General features: G+C 42.1%; 1 protein-coding gene across 1 annotated transcript in view; it reads right to left on the reverse strand.

Moving 5' to 3' along the window:
* ST8SIA1 (ST8 alpha-N-acetyl-neuraminide alpha-2,8-sialyltransferase 1) overlaps positions 1 to 9073 on the reverse strand; it is a 147108-nt gene extending 138035 nt beyond the window's left edge. Inside the window, exon 1 of the mRNA XM_012457132.3 lies at positions 8244 to 9073. Within this exon, the coding sequence (XP_012312555.1) occupies positions 8244 to 8479 (236 nt within the window). The 5' untranslated portion in view covers positions 8480 to 9073. The remainder of the gene's footprint in view (positions 1 to 8243) is intronic.
* Positions 9074 to 18391: the final 9318 nt, after the last annotated feature.

The raw sequence follows: 18391 nt of genomic DNA on the forward strand, positions 1-18391 counted from the left end.
AAGTAACTTGCCCAAGGTCACACAGCTCCCGATAGAGCCAGGTCAGAATGAGAAGCTAAAATAGATTATTTTCCCAGAAATCTATCAAATCCATCATGAGAGAGTGCATTAATGATACATAGTCATCATTATTTCCAAGATGATTCACAACTTTGTCAAAAGACTAACTGGCCATACTCCACACTGCTTGCATAATTATTCAATTGATCCAACTAGTTTCCTAAAATCCTTTGCTCTCAAATGAAGACTGATGGACTCCAAAGTTACCGAAACAACAACAACAACAAAAAACCCACTATGATTTTCTACTTGAGTATTGATTATACAGTACAAACCAAAAACTCTCCAACCACCTCCATTTGCAAGGCAGAGAACAAAAGCACAACTGTATCTAATATTGAGAAGTTATAATCAAACCAACAAACTGATAACATATGTTCCATTCTCCTCCCTGGACAAATATACCTGCATAACAATCTGGAATGCCATATTCAAATTTAGACTTCTGAAACTCCAGGAAGTTTGGTCCTGCAACCTAGGGACACAGGGCAAGCCTACCTCACGTACATATGTGGGCTCCAAGGCACCATATCAAAGTTCCTTTCATAATGTCCCCTTCCCTCAAAGAGCTTTCCCTTGGCCATCCCTTGTGCCTTCTGGTGTGTGGTAAAGGACTGTACACACCGGGGGTGGAAGGGGAAGCCACTCTCAGGGAAAAGATTGGGGAAAATGCCCCACACAGGTAGGCAGACTGGCTGTGGAAGTAGACTTGGGTATTAGGGCAAAAAATTCCAGGGTCTAGAAAGGCCCCATTAAGACACTGCCTCAAAGGGTGAAACCAGAGAAAAAGAAGGATGTGGCCCCTTAAAGTATAGGGCACAGAGCATGGACCCTTCTCACCAGGGGAGCACTAATGAAAATCTTCAACAGCTCTTACATGTACTTTCAACAGAGACGTTAACTTAAATAAATATCCTAAAACGCCTCCCCTCTCCCTACCCTCCCCTGACCAAGACGTATTTATCAAGTACAGTTCATTCAGTCCTCTTCCAGGAGGACTTCTCTAGCAACTCAGGCCCACAGAGACACATCCTTTCTCTAAACAGTCATAGCATTTACACTGTAGTTTCCAAATTTAGTTCTTAATTACACATACTTGCAAGGTTTCTTAAATACTGTCAGTTGGGCAGGTTTTGTTTCTGTAAATCAGTGGTTCTCAATCAGGTGCAATTTTCCCCCCAGGGGGTATTTTGCCAAGTCTGGAGACATATTGGGTTGTCTCATTTAGTGGACAGAGGTCAGGGAAGCTACTGAACAGTCGACAATGTGCCGGACAACTCTCCACAGCAAAGCAGCATGCCGCTAAAACATCAGGAGGGTTGAGACTAAGAACCTCTGCTCTAGAGTAAGAGCTCTTTGAGAATACAGAGGATGCTTACTCCTCTGATCTGCCACACTGCCAAACAGAGTGCTGGACACACAGTAGGTCTCATTAAATATTAGTCGACCAAACCATAATGAGATACCATCTCACACCAGTTAGAATGGTCATCATTAAAAAAATCAGGAGACAGATGCTGGAGAGGATGTGGAGAAATATGAACACTTTTACACTGTTGGTGGGAATGTAAATTAGTTCAACCATTGTTGGAAGACAGTGTGGTGATTCATCAAGGATGTAGAAACAGAAATACCATTTGACCCAGCAACCCCATTACTGGGTATATACCCAAAGGATTAGAAATCATTCTATTATAAAGACATATGCACACATATGTTTATTGCAGCACTGTTCACAACAGCAAAGACTTGCAACCAACCCAAATGCCCATCAATGATAGACTGGATAAAGAAAATATGGCACATATATACCATGGAATACTATGCAGCCATAAAAAAGGACGAGTTCATGTCCTTTGCAGGAACATGGATGAAGTTGGAAACCATCATTCTCAGCAAACTAACACAAGAACAGAAAACCAAACATCGCATGTTCTCATTCATCAGTGGGAGCTGAACAACGAACACATGGACACAGGGAGGGGAATATCACACACTGGGGCCTATCGGGAGGTGGGGGACTAGGGGAGGGATAGCATTAGAAATACTTAATGTAAATGACCAGGTGATAGATGCAGCAAACTACCATGGCACATGTATAACTATGTAACAAAACTGCACATTCTGCACATGTACCCCAGAACTTAAAGTATAATAAAAAACAAAAACAGTTGTTGACTGATTGGGTGGCCATCTGGTTCCACGCCATCTTAAGCATTCATTCACATGATATCTAAGCAAAATTTAGTGTGCCAGGGATCATCCTGGGCTTTGGGAATGGAACTATGAATGAGGCATAGTTCCCACCTGTGAAAACTTAAAATTTAGCAGGGAAGGCAGGCAAGTGCACTTGCATTTTTAATACAGCAAGATTAATGCACCTGTTGCTACCAGTTATTTGCATATTTCTCTGTTTATTTTCTGTCTCGCATCATTAGCCTATAAACTCCAAGAAAGCAGAAATTCTGTTCAGTTCAAGCTACAGACACAGCATCTCCTATAGTAGACACAGAGTGACAGGTATTTTGGATAACTGAAAGCATTACAATCATATGTAACATGGTATTAAAAAAAAGACAATAAGCTTCTAAGCCCAGCCTGGGAAGGGAGGAAGGAGTAAGGGAAGCTGCCTTGAGAACTAACAAGGACTGAGCATTCATTATATGCTGGAAATAGTTCTAAGCATTTTCAACACATTATCTAATCTAATTCTTATAACAATCCTATAAGAAGCCGCATTCTACAGATAGAGAAATGAGCAATGAAGGCTGATTTGCTCAAGAACACAGCAAGTGATGAAATCAGGATTTGAATACAGCTGACTTCAGAACCTGTGCTCTTAACCACTATAATGCACTATCAAGAGATGAGAAGGAACTGGCCAGGAAAAAGGCAGAAAGATGTGGTTTTAAAGTCAAGTCATTCCAAGTGGAGGGGATAGCTCGAGCAAAACCAATATAGCCTGGCCTATTTCAGGAACCATAACGATTCCAATATTAGCAAAGATTAAAAAGGAAAACTAATGAAAGATGACATTGGAGAAGTAATCAGAGCCAAATCATGAGGGATATATACAGCATTGCTTCATTTATCCAAAATTAAAAGGGAACAAGCATGAGGTTTAGAATTAAATAGCTCCAGGTTGGAAATCAAGCTCCATCATTTTGTTCATGGATCTCTCTAAACCTCCATATCCATATCTGTAAAACAAGGAACACACACAAACCTACTTTAAAAGGTTGCTTTGGGGACAAAAAAACATATATAAGTGCTAAGTACTGGACCTGGTATATTTTATGTATCCAATAAATGTTAGTGATTGGTTTTTACTATTGTGATTATTAGGGATGGAATTTTTCCACATTTGTAAATTTGCAACATAATTGTAGCGTATTTTCTTGAGCACCAAAACTCATTCAACCATCTTTTTCCTAAACTACCTTTTCAAAGTGAATTCCACAAATCCCCAACTTACAAACACTAAATTGACATTTTATCTGTACAGATGGCTGCACGTACACTCATACCCTCCATTCTCAATGCCCTTCTCCTGCCACCAGGACAACTATGGAAATTTCTGAGCTTTTATCATCCCTGGATTCAAAAATAGGGAAATAAAAGAGGCCACATGAAGGTGGAACTGCTGAAAGTAGTCGTTTGTTCAGAATTTTGGAAAAGAACGAACTTGACTGCTAAGAGTAATGGTTACCACCCAGTGAGTCAACAGAATTTTCAAAACAACAACTTTGCTGTGTTAACCTCTATTCTGTTTCCCAAACCCACTGGTAACAGTGATGTGCCATCTCTGCTGATGGCTAACCCGCAACCAGTATCCTCAGATCCTTGATGTTTGTCCATTTCTAATGAGCCACATCTTAAGTACCTTCAAAGATTCCTGGCTTCATCTTACCACCCCAGCCGATTTTTCTATGGTGGTCTCCATGGGTGACTTCATAACTTTCCATACAATAAACACACCAGGCACTTCCAAGTCACTCCGCCTTCACCTTTGCTGTCCTCTCTGCCTGGAATATATTTCTATTCTCACCTCTTACCACCATGCCACCCTACCATCCTTCGAGGCTTACTCCAAACACCACTTCCTCTCTGAAACCCGATTTCCCTCCCTTCAGTAGAATTGAATGTCATGTTCTGGGAATGTCCCCAGCACTTACTGGTGTTTCTATTGTTATAACAATCACGTATTAAACAGAGATATGTGGCAAGCATCATACTAGGTGCTGTCCATATGACAGCATGTAATTTTCACCACAAACTTACAAGACATTTTTACAAGCCCCATTTTACAAACGGAAGAACTGAAGCTCTGAGAGCTGGACTTACCAATGATTACACAACCAGAAAGTGATACAGCCAGGTTTCCAACCACGTTCTGACAGCTCCCAAATCCACAAGGTTTTCACTCCGCTATTTCACTTTCACAAGGTTTCCTCTCTTTGATAGCCCTATTTCCAGTTAGTTGATTATATACATTACTTGTCTCTTCCACGGGATTATAGCAACTCTCTTGAACACCAGGGCATGCTCATTTTCATAAATGTGGATAATACTGTATCCACTTATACAAGATTCTTATGAGGATTAAATGAGATAATACACACTAGCATAGTGTCAGGCAGATAACAAGCACCTAACATCTTGTTAGTTTAATTGTTACTATTATTGTTACCATGCCAAGTGCCAAGAATAAAGTCTTGCACATAAATTCCGAGTTCAGGTTCATTTCTGAGGAGCAAATGAAATGGGTGAGGATCTGATGGAAGAAGCTCACAGTGCTTTGGGTTGGCATTTCCCACAATACCACTCAATCAGAAGCAATAAGAATGAAGACAGTTTCTACGATAGGATCTATTGATTTCTTTATCTATTACCATATCAACATTAAGAAAACTTCCTGTTCCGTTCAGAACTCTTACAGCTTTCTTACTTTCTTTCTGCCCCCTCCTATGCAGTTTGACAAGGTTCTCCTCTGAGAATTCAGTACATATCAAGTTCTCAGCTAGAAGAAGAAAATTACAAAAGTAAATGGAAGCACAGAAGGCAAAATAAAATCTGAAATTTTGGTGTTTATAAACAGAGTAAACACTCTCTTTTCTCTTCACAGAATTTAACTGTATTTAATTTAACTGTTAAGTCATTGCATTTATTTAATCGTGTGTCAATCATCCTCTACTAGGAGGTAAGCTCTTAGTAGAGGAGGCTATCTATCCATCCTATTCACTGCTCTCCCCTGGGGCCTAATACATATCATGAAATATTGGTTGATTGACTGATTGCAAATATTTGTATTTATGTATGTATACACATATATTTCTATGCATATATGATATCATTCCATGACTTGTGAATAAATGGGCATATATCTCCACATATAAGTGCATCTTGTGCATTTGTGTGCATATATTTGTATTTATGCAGAAGATGTTTCAGACTGGAGAAAAACAGATGCTTGTTTGTCAAAGTTGTATCTCCTTCACATGACAATGGCTTCTGACCGACCTGTCTAATATTTAACAAATATACATTACTGCTATATACTAACAATCCAAATGTTAAAGAACATTAAATGTGCATGTAAAAAATAATTAACTTAAACCATGAAACTTCTCCTACCTTTCAAAATGTCTTGTCCCTGTTTATTAGTGTAAGTGTACTGGCTGGGGAGACGGGTAGGGACCAATAATGTTTCTCTGTAAATCTGGCAGGAGAAACATTCCAAATTCTCACGGACTGGCCAGATTTCCTTATTTAGGTTGTAACATATACCAGAAATTATAACAATTATAAAGCAATCATTTTCTAGGTATGCAATGTACCAGATACTAGGCATCAGTTTTTATTTAAAATTTAAACTTTATGGCCAAGCACGGTGGCTCATGCCTGTAATTCCAGCACCTTGGGAGGCCACGGTGAGCGGGTAACAAGGTCAAGAGTTCAAGACCACCCTGGCCAACATGGTGAAACCTCATCTCTACTAAAATACAAAAATTAGCTGGGAGTGGTGGTGGGTCCCTGTAGTCCAGTTACTCGAGAGGCTAAGGCAGGAGAATCGTTTGTACCTGGGTGGTGGAGGTTGCAGTGAGCCAAGATCACGCCATTACACTCCTCCAGCCTGGGCAACAGGACGAGACTCCATCTCAAAAAAAGAAATTAAACTTTATAACAATTCTGCAATGTAGATAAACAAGAAAGCCAGAACTCAAAAAATATAGTAACTTGCCAAGATTCTCTGCTGTTTATCTAGTCACGGTATACTCAGTATACATATTCAGAATTCTACTCTGAAGCTCAAACTTGTTTCAAGAAGCAATGGTGCTTTTTACAGTTTTACAGACACTAACTTTGAGGGATATGTGTTTAGGTAGTTTTTATAGTGTATGGGTCTTAACAAGTAATTCTCTGAGCATAAACACTAGACTAAATAACAGCCAAACACACTGAAGATTACTCCAGGCTACAGAAAGCAAGGAGCAAATGTGTCTCAGAAACTATCAGCCTGTGTTTCTCAGAATATGAAGCATTTTCCACTTGATTGTGTCCTCTAACAAGAAATCTATTCTCTAACAGGGCTTCATTATTCCTCCTCCTATATTAAAAAAAAAATGGACTCTTTCATTGCAAACCAATGGGAAGTTCTTAACTCATTTCCTTACATCACTTGAAATGAAAGTGCTTTCTGTCTTTAGAGAAAAGCATTGCTGGATGTGATGCCTTTTATCAGCTTTTGAGTCCCACAATCAATACAGTGAAGGAAAGAAAAAATTAACCCTTAGATACTTTTAGGAAGAGTGGGGTTATTTTTAAATTCAATGATGATAGAGTTCTAAAAAGAGAAGGAAAGCCCTTCCTTCCAAGGAGAATGCAAGTGCCTTCCTCTAAACAAACTGGCTCTATTATCTTCTTAACCCTCTTTCCAGGAGGAGACCTGAGGAGGGAAATCCGATGTTTAAAAGTTTTTTTTTTTAATGTATAGATGCTCCTGAATATTTGTAAATAACTGCAGTGAAAAATGTTGACGTTGGAACTCACCTGCCCCTGCACTGATTAGAAAGATCCTCTGCAGAGCAGAGGAGGGCATTTCCCACCCAGACCACTACAATCACAGGAAGAAGCCAACCGCAGTATCTTCAGCCCCAGGGACCAAAGGTGAAAGGGGCACCTCGCAGTGGTGGAAGCACCAGTGTGTTCCCTCAACATGTCTGGGGAGGTGGAGTGAAAGGGGAAGCAGGGCTGCCTTCTCTTCAATCTAAATACACAACCCCTGCTGCCAAGAACTTATTTTTGGACATTTAATCTAAAATTTCCAGAAAGGAAGGGGATCTACAACCTCTGAATGATCCACAGAGTTCTGATTTCCAACCTGGCTTGGGGGTTTTGTTTGTGTTCTGACTTCAAGTGCCTACCTAAAGTACATCTCCAGTCTTCCAGAGGCATCCACAGTCTAGGCCAATAAAAAGAGCTGGGAGCTTTGGAGCTTTAAGTGATGAAAATTACAGCCCCCGCAGGTCAAAAGTAAGGACCTTGGGGAAGTTAGTCATCCTTCTAAAGAATCAATTTGTGGTCAGCAAGATGAGATAATAATACTGGAAAGTTGAGATTTCAACACAAAAATTGCACCGTAACGTCTCTTAGTAGGACGTCAGTAAGTGCTAGGCATTTGCTGTGGGCACACTGCACAAAGCTGCGGGATCTGTCCATTTTTCCACTGCCCATCACTCCCACGTTGGGGATTTATGTTACCGAATGTGCACCCCACCTCCGGGACATGCCTTTTACCTGCTTCTTGTTCTCTACAGCTTCAAATGTCTGCAGAGCCCAAGAGATAAATCCTCATTAAGTGCAAGAGACTAAGTTATACTGGGTTCTCCTTTCCTCTGGTTATCCGCAAATTGTTAAATACAACTCCGGCTTGGGAAGAAATGCGTAGAGTCTTTACGTGCGCAAAGCAGGTGTCTGCATATCTCTGGGGGTCGGGGATGGGAAAGGGACCCTGAATAAGTCTCCAGGTTGGGAATGGCACAAATGGAGGGAAGGGATAAGGAAGAGCAGATGAAAGGGACATCTCTGCGAGGCGGTGCAAGGCAGTCCTCTCAGGTGACCCTGTCCTCTGCACACCGGGAGGAAAGGACGCTAGAGGGGAGGAGCCGCGAGGGCAGGAGTACCTGAACGCTCTGGCCGCGGTCTGGTTCCTCCTCCACGCCGTGCCCTGTTGCAGCACCCCCTGCACGATCTCCTTCTCGTTAGGCAGCCGGTAGACGGGGAAGATGTAGAGCCAGCAAAGGACCACGACACAGAGGGCACTGGCTCCCATGGGTAGCCGGGTCCGCGGGAACTTCCACGCCAGTACAGCCATGGCCCCTCTAGACGTTTGTCGCCGGGCCCGCCCGCAAGGGCTCATCTCAGCCCCGGCGTCCCAGGGGCGGGGGCCGGGGCCTCAGCACAAAGCTAGGCGAAGTGGCAGCAGAGGGTCCCCCACCGCCGGCCCCCCATGCACACACACCTTTCAGTTTCCTGCTTGCAAATGCACGCACGCTTCTTCGGCCCCGTCGGCCCCAAAGGTCAGAGCAAGGATTTTTTTAAATGCAACTTTTCCAAGGATTTCTTTCTAGGGGAAGTGGCTGGGGGGCAAGTCACGATCTATGGCCATGGTCGTTTCCCCTGCAGAAGGCAGGCGCTGGGGTCTCCAAGAGCGCAGAGAGCGGCGGCGGCAAGTCGCTCCCGCCGGTTCTGCAGCATCACGGTCGCCCTCGGCGAGGGTCCGGGAAAAGGCTTGGCTCTCTCCCAGACATTTGGCCCGTGGCGTCCCCTGGTCCCCTTCCGAGCGATGCTCCTGCGCCCTTCTCCTCCTCCCGCGCTGCTGCGCCCCCAGGCAACCCCCCCTTCCAGACGCGCTCTCTGAGCCGCGCCAAGTCCTTGGAAATTTCCACGGCGGCCCGGGACCGCTATCCTGCCCCGGGCTCCTCCGCCTCGCCCGCCAGGACCCTCGCTCCCCACCCCTCCCAGAGAAGAAAAGAACTCGCTCTCATCAGTTAATTCAGCGGCGCGCCGCAGCCTTCCGCTGCGCCCCGGACTTCGCAGACAAACGCCCGGGGATTGGTGGAAATCAAGGTCTCCCCCTCCCTCCCCCACCCGCAAAATTGCCTCCTTCGACCCGTTGCGAGCCGCGACACTCGCCCAGAGCGCGCACCCCTCACTCGTGCCCTTGTTCTTTGGAGATAACAGCAGACAATAAAAAACAACAGCACCCCGCCAATATAAATAGATCAGTCCTCGAGTGTGGCGGAGACTGACTAATATCCTGACCCTTCGACACGCGGCCGGTGTGCCCAGGCTGTCACCCTGCTGCCGTCACCGTCGTCTTTCTCTAACTGGCTGGATAATAACCCGCAGCCAGGCGCGAGGAGGCTGGCGGAGATTTATTCCTTCCTGGGCCCCCACCCCCATTAGCCGGTCCCGGAGCCGCGGCCCGCGTGCGCGCGCGCGTACACACACACACACACACACACACACACACACGGACGCTCACGGGCTCCAGCGAGCGCGCGCACGAGGCGATGCGTGCACTCCGGGGTCCGCCACCTCGCCGGGAAAGGCACTGCTGCATCCAGATGTGCAGGCAGCTGGTGCCCAAACACTAGACCTCAAGATGTCACAATGCCTTGGAGGCGCGGCCTTTTAGATTAAAGGACTTATGGTTCTTAAATGTCCTTCTCGCTCCTCCGATAAGCTTATCGCAAATCCGACCTTGGAAAAGCGCCACCCGCCTTGACCCACCGAGCGGAGGGAGTCACTGTTAGCCATTTCTGCTCGCCCGGGAGGCCGACGCATAGCTCGGGTACCTCCTAGCGGTCGCCTATTCTATTTGCTTAAGCATCTCGTCAAGCATAAAGTGTGCAAGGACAAAGAAGAAACCTGGTCAGTTTAGTCATCACAAAAACAAAATCTAAGGCTCTAACTCCATATGTTCAGCCGACCAGACTGCGGTGCCTGGTATCTTTTTCTAGCATCCTTCGCCACTGAGAGACGAAACTTGAGAAGCTGATGCAAAGTTATTTACCAAAAGCGAAGTAGCATCCCAGATGACCACCTTAGTGTCATATTCTCAACAATACTGTGCTCTCTAAGTTGAGTGACCTACTGCCCTCCACCGGCAGTCATGCCCAAGAAATCTCTGTCCTACTTAGGTAAATCAGTAGAGACAGGGAAACCTTGAAATCCCAGTCACATCTTACCACAGTGGAGGCTATTACAGATTGTTTAAAATGAAGATCATCTTAAGTCCTGCAAAGTAATCAGCCAACTCTTCTATTCTGGAAAAGGGCTTGAAGTGAAGGGGGAGCTTTTCCTACTTTCCAGGGCTTTGGATAAATCATCTGCCATCTTTAATCTTATAATGTAAATAAAATACAACCAGCCCCATTTCTTTCTTCCTCAAGTCCACGGGAGACTTGTAGAGTAAATAACAAAGAAATAAACTGAAAAACAAAACAAAGGCATATTACATTTAGAAAGGGGCTATGTAAATATTTCCTCATTTACTATTATAAGTATGCATTAAAATCATGCTTTATATGAAAAGATCTGTGTGACACAATGTGCTGTTTTTCTTTCGTCTGCAAACTAAGAATTTTCTTACCCTGGTGGGCTTTTGCCCACCCAACAATCCAAACTTATTCCCTGCTTTTTCTTCTTCTTTTTATTTATTTATTTATTTATTTTATTTTTATTGTACTTTAGCTTCTGGGGTACATGTGCAGATCATGCAAGATTGTTGCATAGGCACATTCATGGCAAGGTGGTTTGCTGCCTCCATTCCCCCATCACCTATACCTGACATTTCCCCCCACATTATCCCTCCCCTCCCTTCCTCCCCTACTGCCCCTGCAAAGGGCCCCAGTGTATGACGCTCCCCTCTCTGTGTCCACGTGTTCTTATTGTTCATCACCTGCCTATGAGTGAGAACATGTGGTGTTTGATTTTCTGTTCTTGTATCAGTTTGGTGAGAATGATAGTTTCCAGGTTCATCCATGTCCCTACAAAGGACACAAACTCATCATTTTTTATGGCTGCATAGTATTCCATGGTGTATATATGCCGCATTTTCTTTGTGCAGTCTATCATTGATGGGCATTTGGGTTGGTTCCAAGTCTTTGCTATTGTAAACGGTGCTGTGATGAACTTATGTGTGCATGTGTCTTTATAATAGAATGATTTATAATCCTTTGGGTATATACCCAGTAGTGGGACTGCTGGGTCAAATGGTATTTCTATTTCTAGATCCTTGAGGAATCACCACACTGTCTTCCACAATGGTTGAACTAATTTACACTCCCACCAACAGTGTAAAAGTGTTCCTATTTCTCCACATCCTCTCCAACATCTGTTGTTTCCAGATTTTTTAATGATCACCATTCTAACTGCCGTGAGATGGTATCTCGATGTGGTTTCGATTTGCATTTCTCTAATGACCAGTGATGATGAGCATTTTTTCATATGTTTGTTGGCTTCATATATGTCTTCTTTTGAAAAGTGCTCATATCCTTCACCCACTTTTGGATGGGTTTGTTTGTTTTTTTTCTTGTAAATCTGTTTTAGTTCTTTGTAGATTCTGGATATTAGCCCTTTGTCAGATGCATAGATTGCAAAACATTTTTCCCATTGTCCTGGTTGCTGATTCACTCTAATGATAGTTTCATTTGCTGTACATAAGCTCTGGAGTTTTATTAGATCCCATTTGTCTATTTTGGCTTTTGTTGACATTGCTTTTGGTGTTTTAGTCATGAAGTCCTTGCCTATGCCTATGTCCTGGATGGTTTTGCCTAGGATTTCTTGTAGGGTTTTTATGACGTTAGGGCTTATATTTAAGTCCTTAATCCATCTGGAGTTAAGTTTAATGTAATGTGTCAGGAAGGGGTCCAGTTTCTGCTTTCTGCACATTGCTAGCCAATTTTCCCAACATCATTTATTAAACAAGCCCATTGCTTGTTTTTGTCAGGTTTGTCAAAGATTACATGGTTGTAGATGTGTAGTGTTGCTCCTGAGGCCTCTGTTCTGTTCCATTGGTCTATGTCTCTGTTTTGGTACTAGTACCATGCTGTTTTGATTACTGTTGCCTTGTAGCATAGTTTGAAGTCTGGCAGCTTGATGCCTCCAGCTTTATTCTTTGTGCTTAGGATTGTATTGACTATGCGGGTTCTTTTTTGGTTCCATATGAAGTTTAAAGTGGTTTTTTCAAGTTCCGTGAAGATCATTGGCAGTTTGATGGGGATAGCATTGAATCTACAAATTACTTTGGGCAATATGGCCATTGCTTTTTCTTTTCTTTTTTTTTTTTTTTTGAGATGGAGTTTCGCCTTGTTAGCCAGGCTGGAGTGCAATGGCGTGATCTTGGCTCACCGCAACCTCCGCCTCCTGGGTTCAGGCAATTCTCCTGCCTCAGCCTCCTGAGTAGCTGGGATTACAGGCATGCGCCACCACACCCAGCTAATTTTTTGTATTTTTAGTAGAGACGGGGTTTCACCATGTTGACCAGAATGGTCTCGATCTCTTGACCTCGTGATCCACCTGCCTCGGCCTCCCAAAGTGCTGGGATTACAGGCATAAGCCACCGCGCCCAGCCCACTTTTTCTTAACAACTACACCAAATCTAATCAGGCCATCCCTCTTACTCTTCCAAGTCACACTATATTGATCCATTCTCACACTACTATAAAAAATGCCACCGAGACTGGATAATTTATAAAGGAAAGAGGTTTAATTGATTCACAGTTCCACATGGCTGGGGAGGCCTCAGCAAACTTACAATCATGGCGGAAGGTGAAGCAGGAATGTCTTACATGGTGGCAGGCAGCAGAGAGAATGCATGTGTAGGACATAGTGTCAAACATTTATAAAACCATCAGATCGCTGGAGATCTCACTATCATAAGAACAGCCTAGGGGAAACAGCCCCCATAATCCAATCATCTCCCACCAGGTCCTGCCCTGGACACGTGGGGATTATGGGGATTACAAGTCAAGATAAGATTTCAAGGGGGATGTAGAACCAAACCATATCATACACAGGCATCAATTCTGTCACGGTGTCATGATCTGCTCATGGGATGTGTTTTTCTCCCCATGTACAAATCTAGTGCATTATTCAAGACCAAGCCAAGTAGCTAGAAAGTTCTCATTCAATAATGTGTTCCCAGGTCACTTAAAACACAGGCTTTATGGGAACTCAATAACTATTTGTGGTTTCTGCTTCTATTCTCTTTGACCTCCTGATCTGATGTCATAGTATTTGCTGGCTCTGAGAGATGATTAAACACTTAGTTGTGTTCTGTTGTATTGTATTGTATTGTATTGTATTGCTAGTATTTTTTATGTATAACTATGGCTCATCAACTAGGCAGGAAGGGTATTTAGTCTTATGTATTAAATGAAAAGCCTGTGCTTTTGATTAAATTAGGACTCCAAGTGGCATGGCTTAGTGTCTAGGGGAAGAGCAAGAATAATATTTCACATTTTCTTCATGTTCCTCCAGGGACCAACTCAGGCACATACATCTCAACAAATAATTGTTGCTTGGTTTTATAATGAGATCCTCAAACTTATTCAGGCTATTGCCAAGGCATTACTGTTTAAGGAAAAGTATTAATTCCCAAGTTTTAATGTTTTAAATGAAATATTTTACCTGATATTTAGCCATCTTGTTTGTATGACTTATAGTAAGTAGTTTGGGTATTCTTTTATATTTCTGCATCTGAGTAAGCTTAGAGGACACAAACAGGATTTGCTCAGGGACTAAACAACTTTTAAAACTCTATAAATGTGTGGTAGAAAAATGTAAAGGCAGGAGTCCAGATTAAACAGAATTGTCAGTGATTTGAGACAAAAATTTTAAAAGGCCATTCTTCTGTCTCTGATCAAGTTCTTCTTGTCAGAATGGCTTGGAATGGCCAGTCAAAAGCATAAAATGATGCCTGTTTCACAACCAATTATACCACCAAAGTATATAAGGTTGTAGATTGAGAAAAGTTATATAGTTTATCTGAATAAATGCATTTATTTATCTCCACTCTCTATTGTGGCCACTAAAAGAACAGTAAGGGAGTAAAAGGGAAAAAGATTCAGAAGAATAGAGAAAAAGAAGGAATACAAAAGCAGACAAAGGATGTCAAAAAGTTCACAAGCAGGAAAGCAACTAAACAAGTGTTAACTGACTTACTAGGAGAGAGAAAGGTCTGGACCTTGAAGTAATTTGTGTGTGTGCACGTGTGTGTGTGTGTGGCACAGACACACAGAGTAGAGGAGCAGAGAGAGAAGACAACAAGAGTACAAATTAAGTACATTATTTGTACTAAGCCAACTTAGTACAAATCAGTGTTCTTGAAAGGCTCAGAAATAAAGGCAACCAGGACCTCTGGAGGTGGAGGTAATGAATTAAACAAAGAGGTTTGTTTGAAAATCTTTAAAAAGGAGCAGCTGAAACCTCTAGATCTTATTCCTCAGCTTGGCTTAAAACAGGAGATCAATTCTCTAGAGATTGACCAGCACAAAAGAGAAGACCTACAGATTATGATATGTGCAAGAGATCGCCAATCTAATGGCCACATCCCTGTCTAACAGCCTCTAGTAAGACCTATCAGCTCTGCCCACACAGAGTTTCTTGGCCTCTTTTTAAGGCCTCCTTCTTATATGAGTGGGGAGAAAAGGATTCCGGGACATTTGAAGAGAGTCTCCAACATGAAAGCAGAGAGAAAACAACCAAACAATCACACACAGAAATCAACGCTAGGAAAAAAATGATAATGCAGGAAACATAAGAAATCTTCAATAAAAACCATAATTAATATTCTCACATGGGCCAAGACACAGTCCAATGAACCAAGAACAAGAGGAATATTCAGATGACCAAAAATAAAGTCCTTTGAAATTGAAAATAAGATAACAAAATCTATAACACAATTCATAGAAAAGTTGAATTATAAAGTTGAAGAAATATCTCAGAAAGTAGGCCAAAAATATAAAAAAGGGTAAAAAAGATAATAAATTATACACTCACACAAAAAATAAATATCCAAACAACAAGAATTAAAAAGAAGATTTTCAAAGACTAACTAAAAAGAAATCCTAAAATTTAAGGTTCATTAAGGACACAATATAATAAATTTTTAAAACCCACATGAAGAGTATATAATAGTGAAATTTTAGAAAATAAGAAAGAGAAAATCATGAAAGATTTAAAAAGAAAAACACATGCAAAAGATTGGAAATTATGTTGGCCTAGATTTATTTAAAGCAAGAAAGCTGAAAATTAACAATTTTACTTGGGTTCATCAAAAAAACTAAAGTTACAAGGCAATTTCCCCCTCCTCCAATATGGAGAAATGGACAAATCCAAAGCTAGAGTTGAGATATCTTTATGTGGAACAGAAGATGTTGGAGCCATAAACTGGTAGGAACACTTAAGTCGTCCTCTGGAATTGTAATAGTGGAATTGCTGGAGGCTGAGTATGAATGAGGGTGAAAGGGAGAAACTTCTGGGGATCACAGTCAGAAACTCCTGGAGATCACAGTCAAGTGGGTCTCCATACTTTTATGAGTTTTGCCTCCAAAAATCTCACTGATACAGAATGGAGACAGGGAAGTGCTGGATAAAGAAGGGCAGTGTCCCTGAAGAGGGCTCTAACCTCAGGCCTGTGCCCACAGACCTAAGTGAGAACAAGCACTCCTATTTTCATGCCCAAATGTTGCATTTTTCCAAGATCACTCTGGCCGACCACGTTCCCCATCCTGTGCCCATATAAACCCAAGGCCTTAGCAGGCACAGACACAAGCAGCTGAATGTTGAACAGAGTAGAGGAACACATCTGCAGACACCAGCAGACTGGCAGACCAGTGACAGTGGAACGACATGGCAGAGAAAGAGAGAAGGGAGGGATGTCTGGATGCCAAGGGGAGTTCAGCCAGGGATGGTTAGAGAAGAGTCTGGCTGCTGGGCAGCCCAACTGCAGAAGAAGACCACCTTTCCACTCTCTCCCCCTTTTCCAGCTCCCCATCCATCTCGCTGAAAGCCACTGCCACCACTTAATAAAACTTTATGCTGATCCGTCCAGCCCACATGTGATCCAATTTTTCTGTACAATGGACAAGAGCTCAGGATACAGAAAGCTGTCACACTGGCCCTCTGCCCTTGCAATAAGGCAGAGAGTCTTTTGAGCTGATTACCACAAGCCATCTGCAGACAGCAAAGCTGAAAGAGCACTCTTTACAGGCCTACTTGGGCTTTGGGAGTTGCAGATACTCACCTCTAGATGCTGCCATGGGGCCAGAGCCCCAAAGTGCTCCCACAGCCTCTGCACCTGCCCATCTGCATGCTCCCCCTAAAAGTCTGAGCAGTGGGGCCACCAAAGGAGCAAGCCACAGCCCCGTTGCATGTCCTATGAGGGAAATAAGGGAGCTCTCCTGTTTCATCACCAGGTTTACAGGAAGAGAAACTGAGAAAGATCATCTTAGGGCTCTTGCGTGGGTAGGGAAGAGTAACCACTGTGAAATATTAAAGCCCTATTTTAAGGAAGAAAACCTTACCATATCATTATCTCATCTCAGGAAAGGACATTTCTTTCATTCCAATCTCCTCTAAGCTTTCTGTCTCTCCTAAGCTGGGAAAATAAAGTCAAGAAGTACTTGCAAAGTTCATTGTCCAAGGACACAGGGCCACTAAATGCTAAAATGTAACAATAAGATTATAGGATGTTTCTCCTCCCCAACACCTTACCACCACACCAATATGGCTCTGAAATAATATCAGTGGATTATAGCTGAAAAAGATACAAGACACAGATTCTCTCTGGGGAGAAGTACTTAGACTAGCCCAAACAGGAGAGACAAAAACTAGAACATTGGAGAAATTTAAAGACTCTGATACTCACAGCTATAGCAAACATTAAACACAGCCCAAATCTTAGCCAAATTAACATAAAACTTCACACTTGAAGGCCTGTTTACCCTTGCTTGTATTACCCAATACAACATATCTGGCTTTCAACAAATAATTACAAGGCAAGAAAAAAATTCTGAAGAGACAAACCAAGCATCAGAACCAGTCACAGCAAAAAACATAAAGCATACATGTTGGAATTAATGGACAGATAATTTAAAATCACTAAGATTAAGATGTTAAAGGTTTTAATAAAAAAGTAGACAACATGCAGGAACAGATGGCTGATGTAAGCAGAGACATGGAAACTCTAAGAAAAAACCAAAAATGCTAGAAATCAAAACCACTATAACAAAAATGAAGAATGTCTTTAATGGGCTCATCAGAGATTATATATGGATGGGGAGAGAATCAGTAAACCTGAAGATAGTTCAATAAAAATTTGCCAAGCTGAACCACAGGACAATTTCAAAAGGTATAATTTAAAATTAATTGGAATACCGGGGGAAAAAAAGGAACATAATAAATATCCAAAGTGATAATAGCTGAGAATTTTCCAAAGGTAATGACAGACACGAAACCACAAATTCAAGAACTTAGAGAACACCAAGCATGACAAATCACACACACACACAAAAAAATGCATGGGTATATCATACTCAAACTACATAAAACCGAATACAAAGAAAAAATCTTGAAAGAAGCCAGAGTGGATAAAAACACCTTATCATAGAGGAAAAACTTAAGAATTACAACTGATTTTTCATCAAAAACCATACAGATAAGCAGATAATGAAGTGAAATACTTAAACTGTTGAAGGGAAAAATTACAACCTAAGATTCTATATTGAGTGAGATTATCTTTCAAAAGTCAAAGATAAATAAACAGTTTCTTCAACAAAAACTGAAGTGATTCATTACCAACAGACTGACCCTGAAAAACTATTGAAAGAAGTTTTTCAGAAAGAAAGAAGTGGTACAGGTGAGAAACTCAGAGCTACCATAAACAAAGGAAGTACATTAGAGAAGGAATAAATCGAGGTACAAGCCAGGTTCAGTGGCTCATGCCTATAATCCCAGCACTTTGGGAGGCCAAGGCAAAGGGATTACTTGAGCTCGGGAGTTCAAGACCAACCTGGGCAACACAGTGAGACCTCATCTCTACTAAAAAAATTTTTTTAATTGTCTGGACCTTGTGGCATGTGCCTGTAGTCCAAGCTACTCAGGAGGCTAAAGCAGGAGTGTTGCTTGAGCCCAGGAGGTCAAGGCTGAAGTGAGCCATGATCATGCCACTGAACTCCAGCCTGGGTGATAGAGCAAGACCCTGTCTCAAAAAAAATAATAATTAATTTAATTTAATTAAGGTACAATAAAATGGGATAAA

The sequence above is a fragment of the Aotus nancymaae genome, unplaced genomic scaffold (assembly GCF_030222135.1).
Source record: "Aotus nancymaae isolate 86718 unplaced genomic scaffold, 86718_ANA_hifiasm-v0.15.2.pri h1tg000016l, whole genome shotgun sequence".
In the NCBI taxonomy this organism is placed as follows: Eukaryota; Metazoa; Chordata; class Mammalia; order Primates; family Aotidae; genus Aotus; species Aotus nancymaae.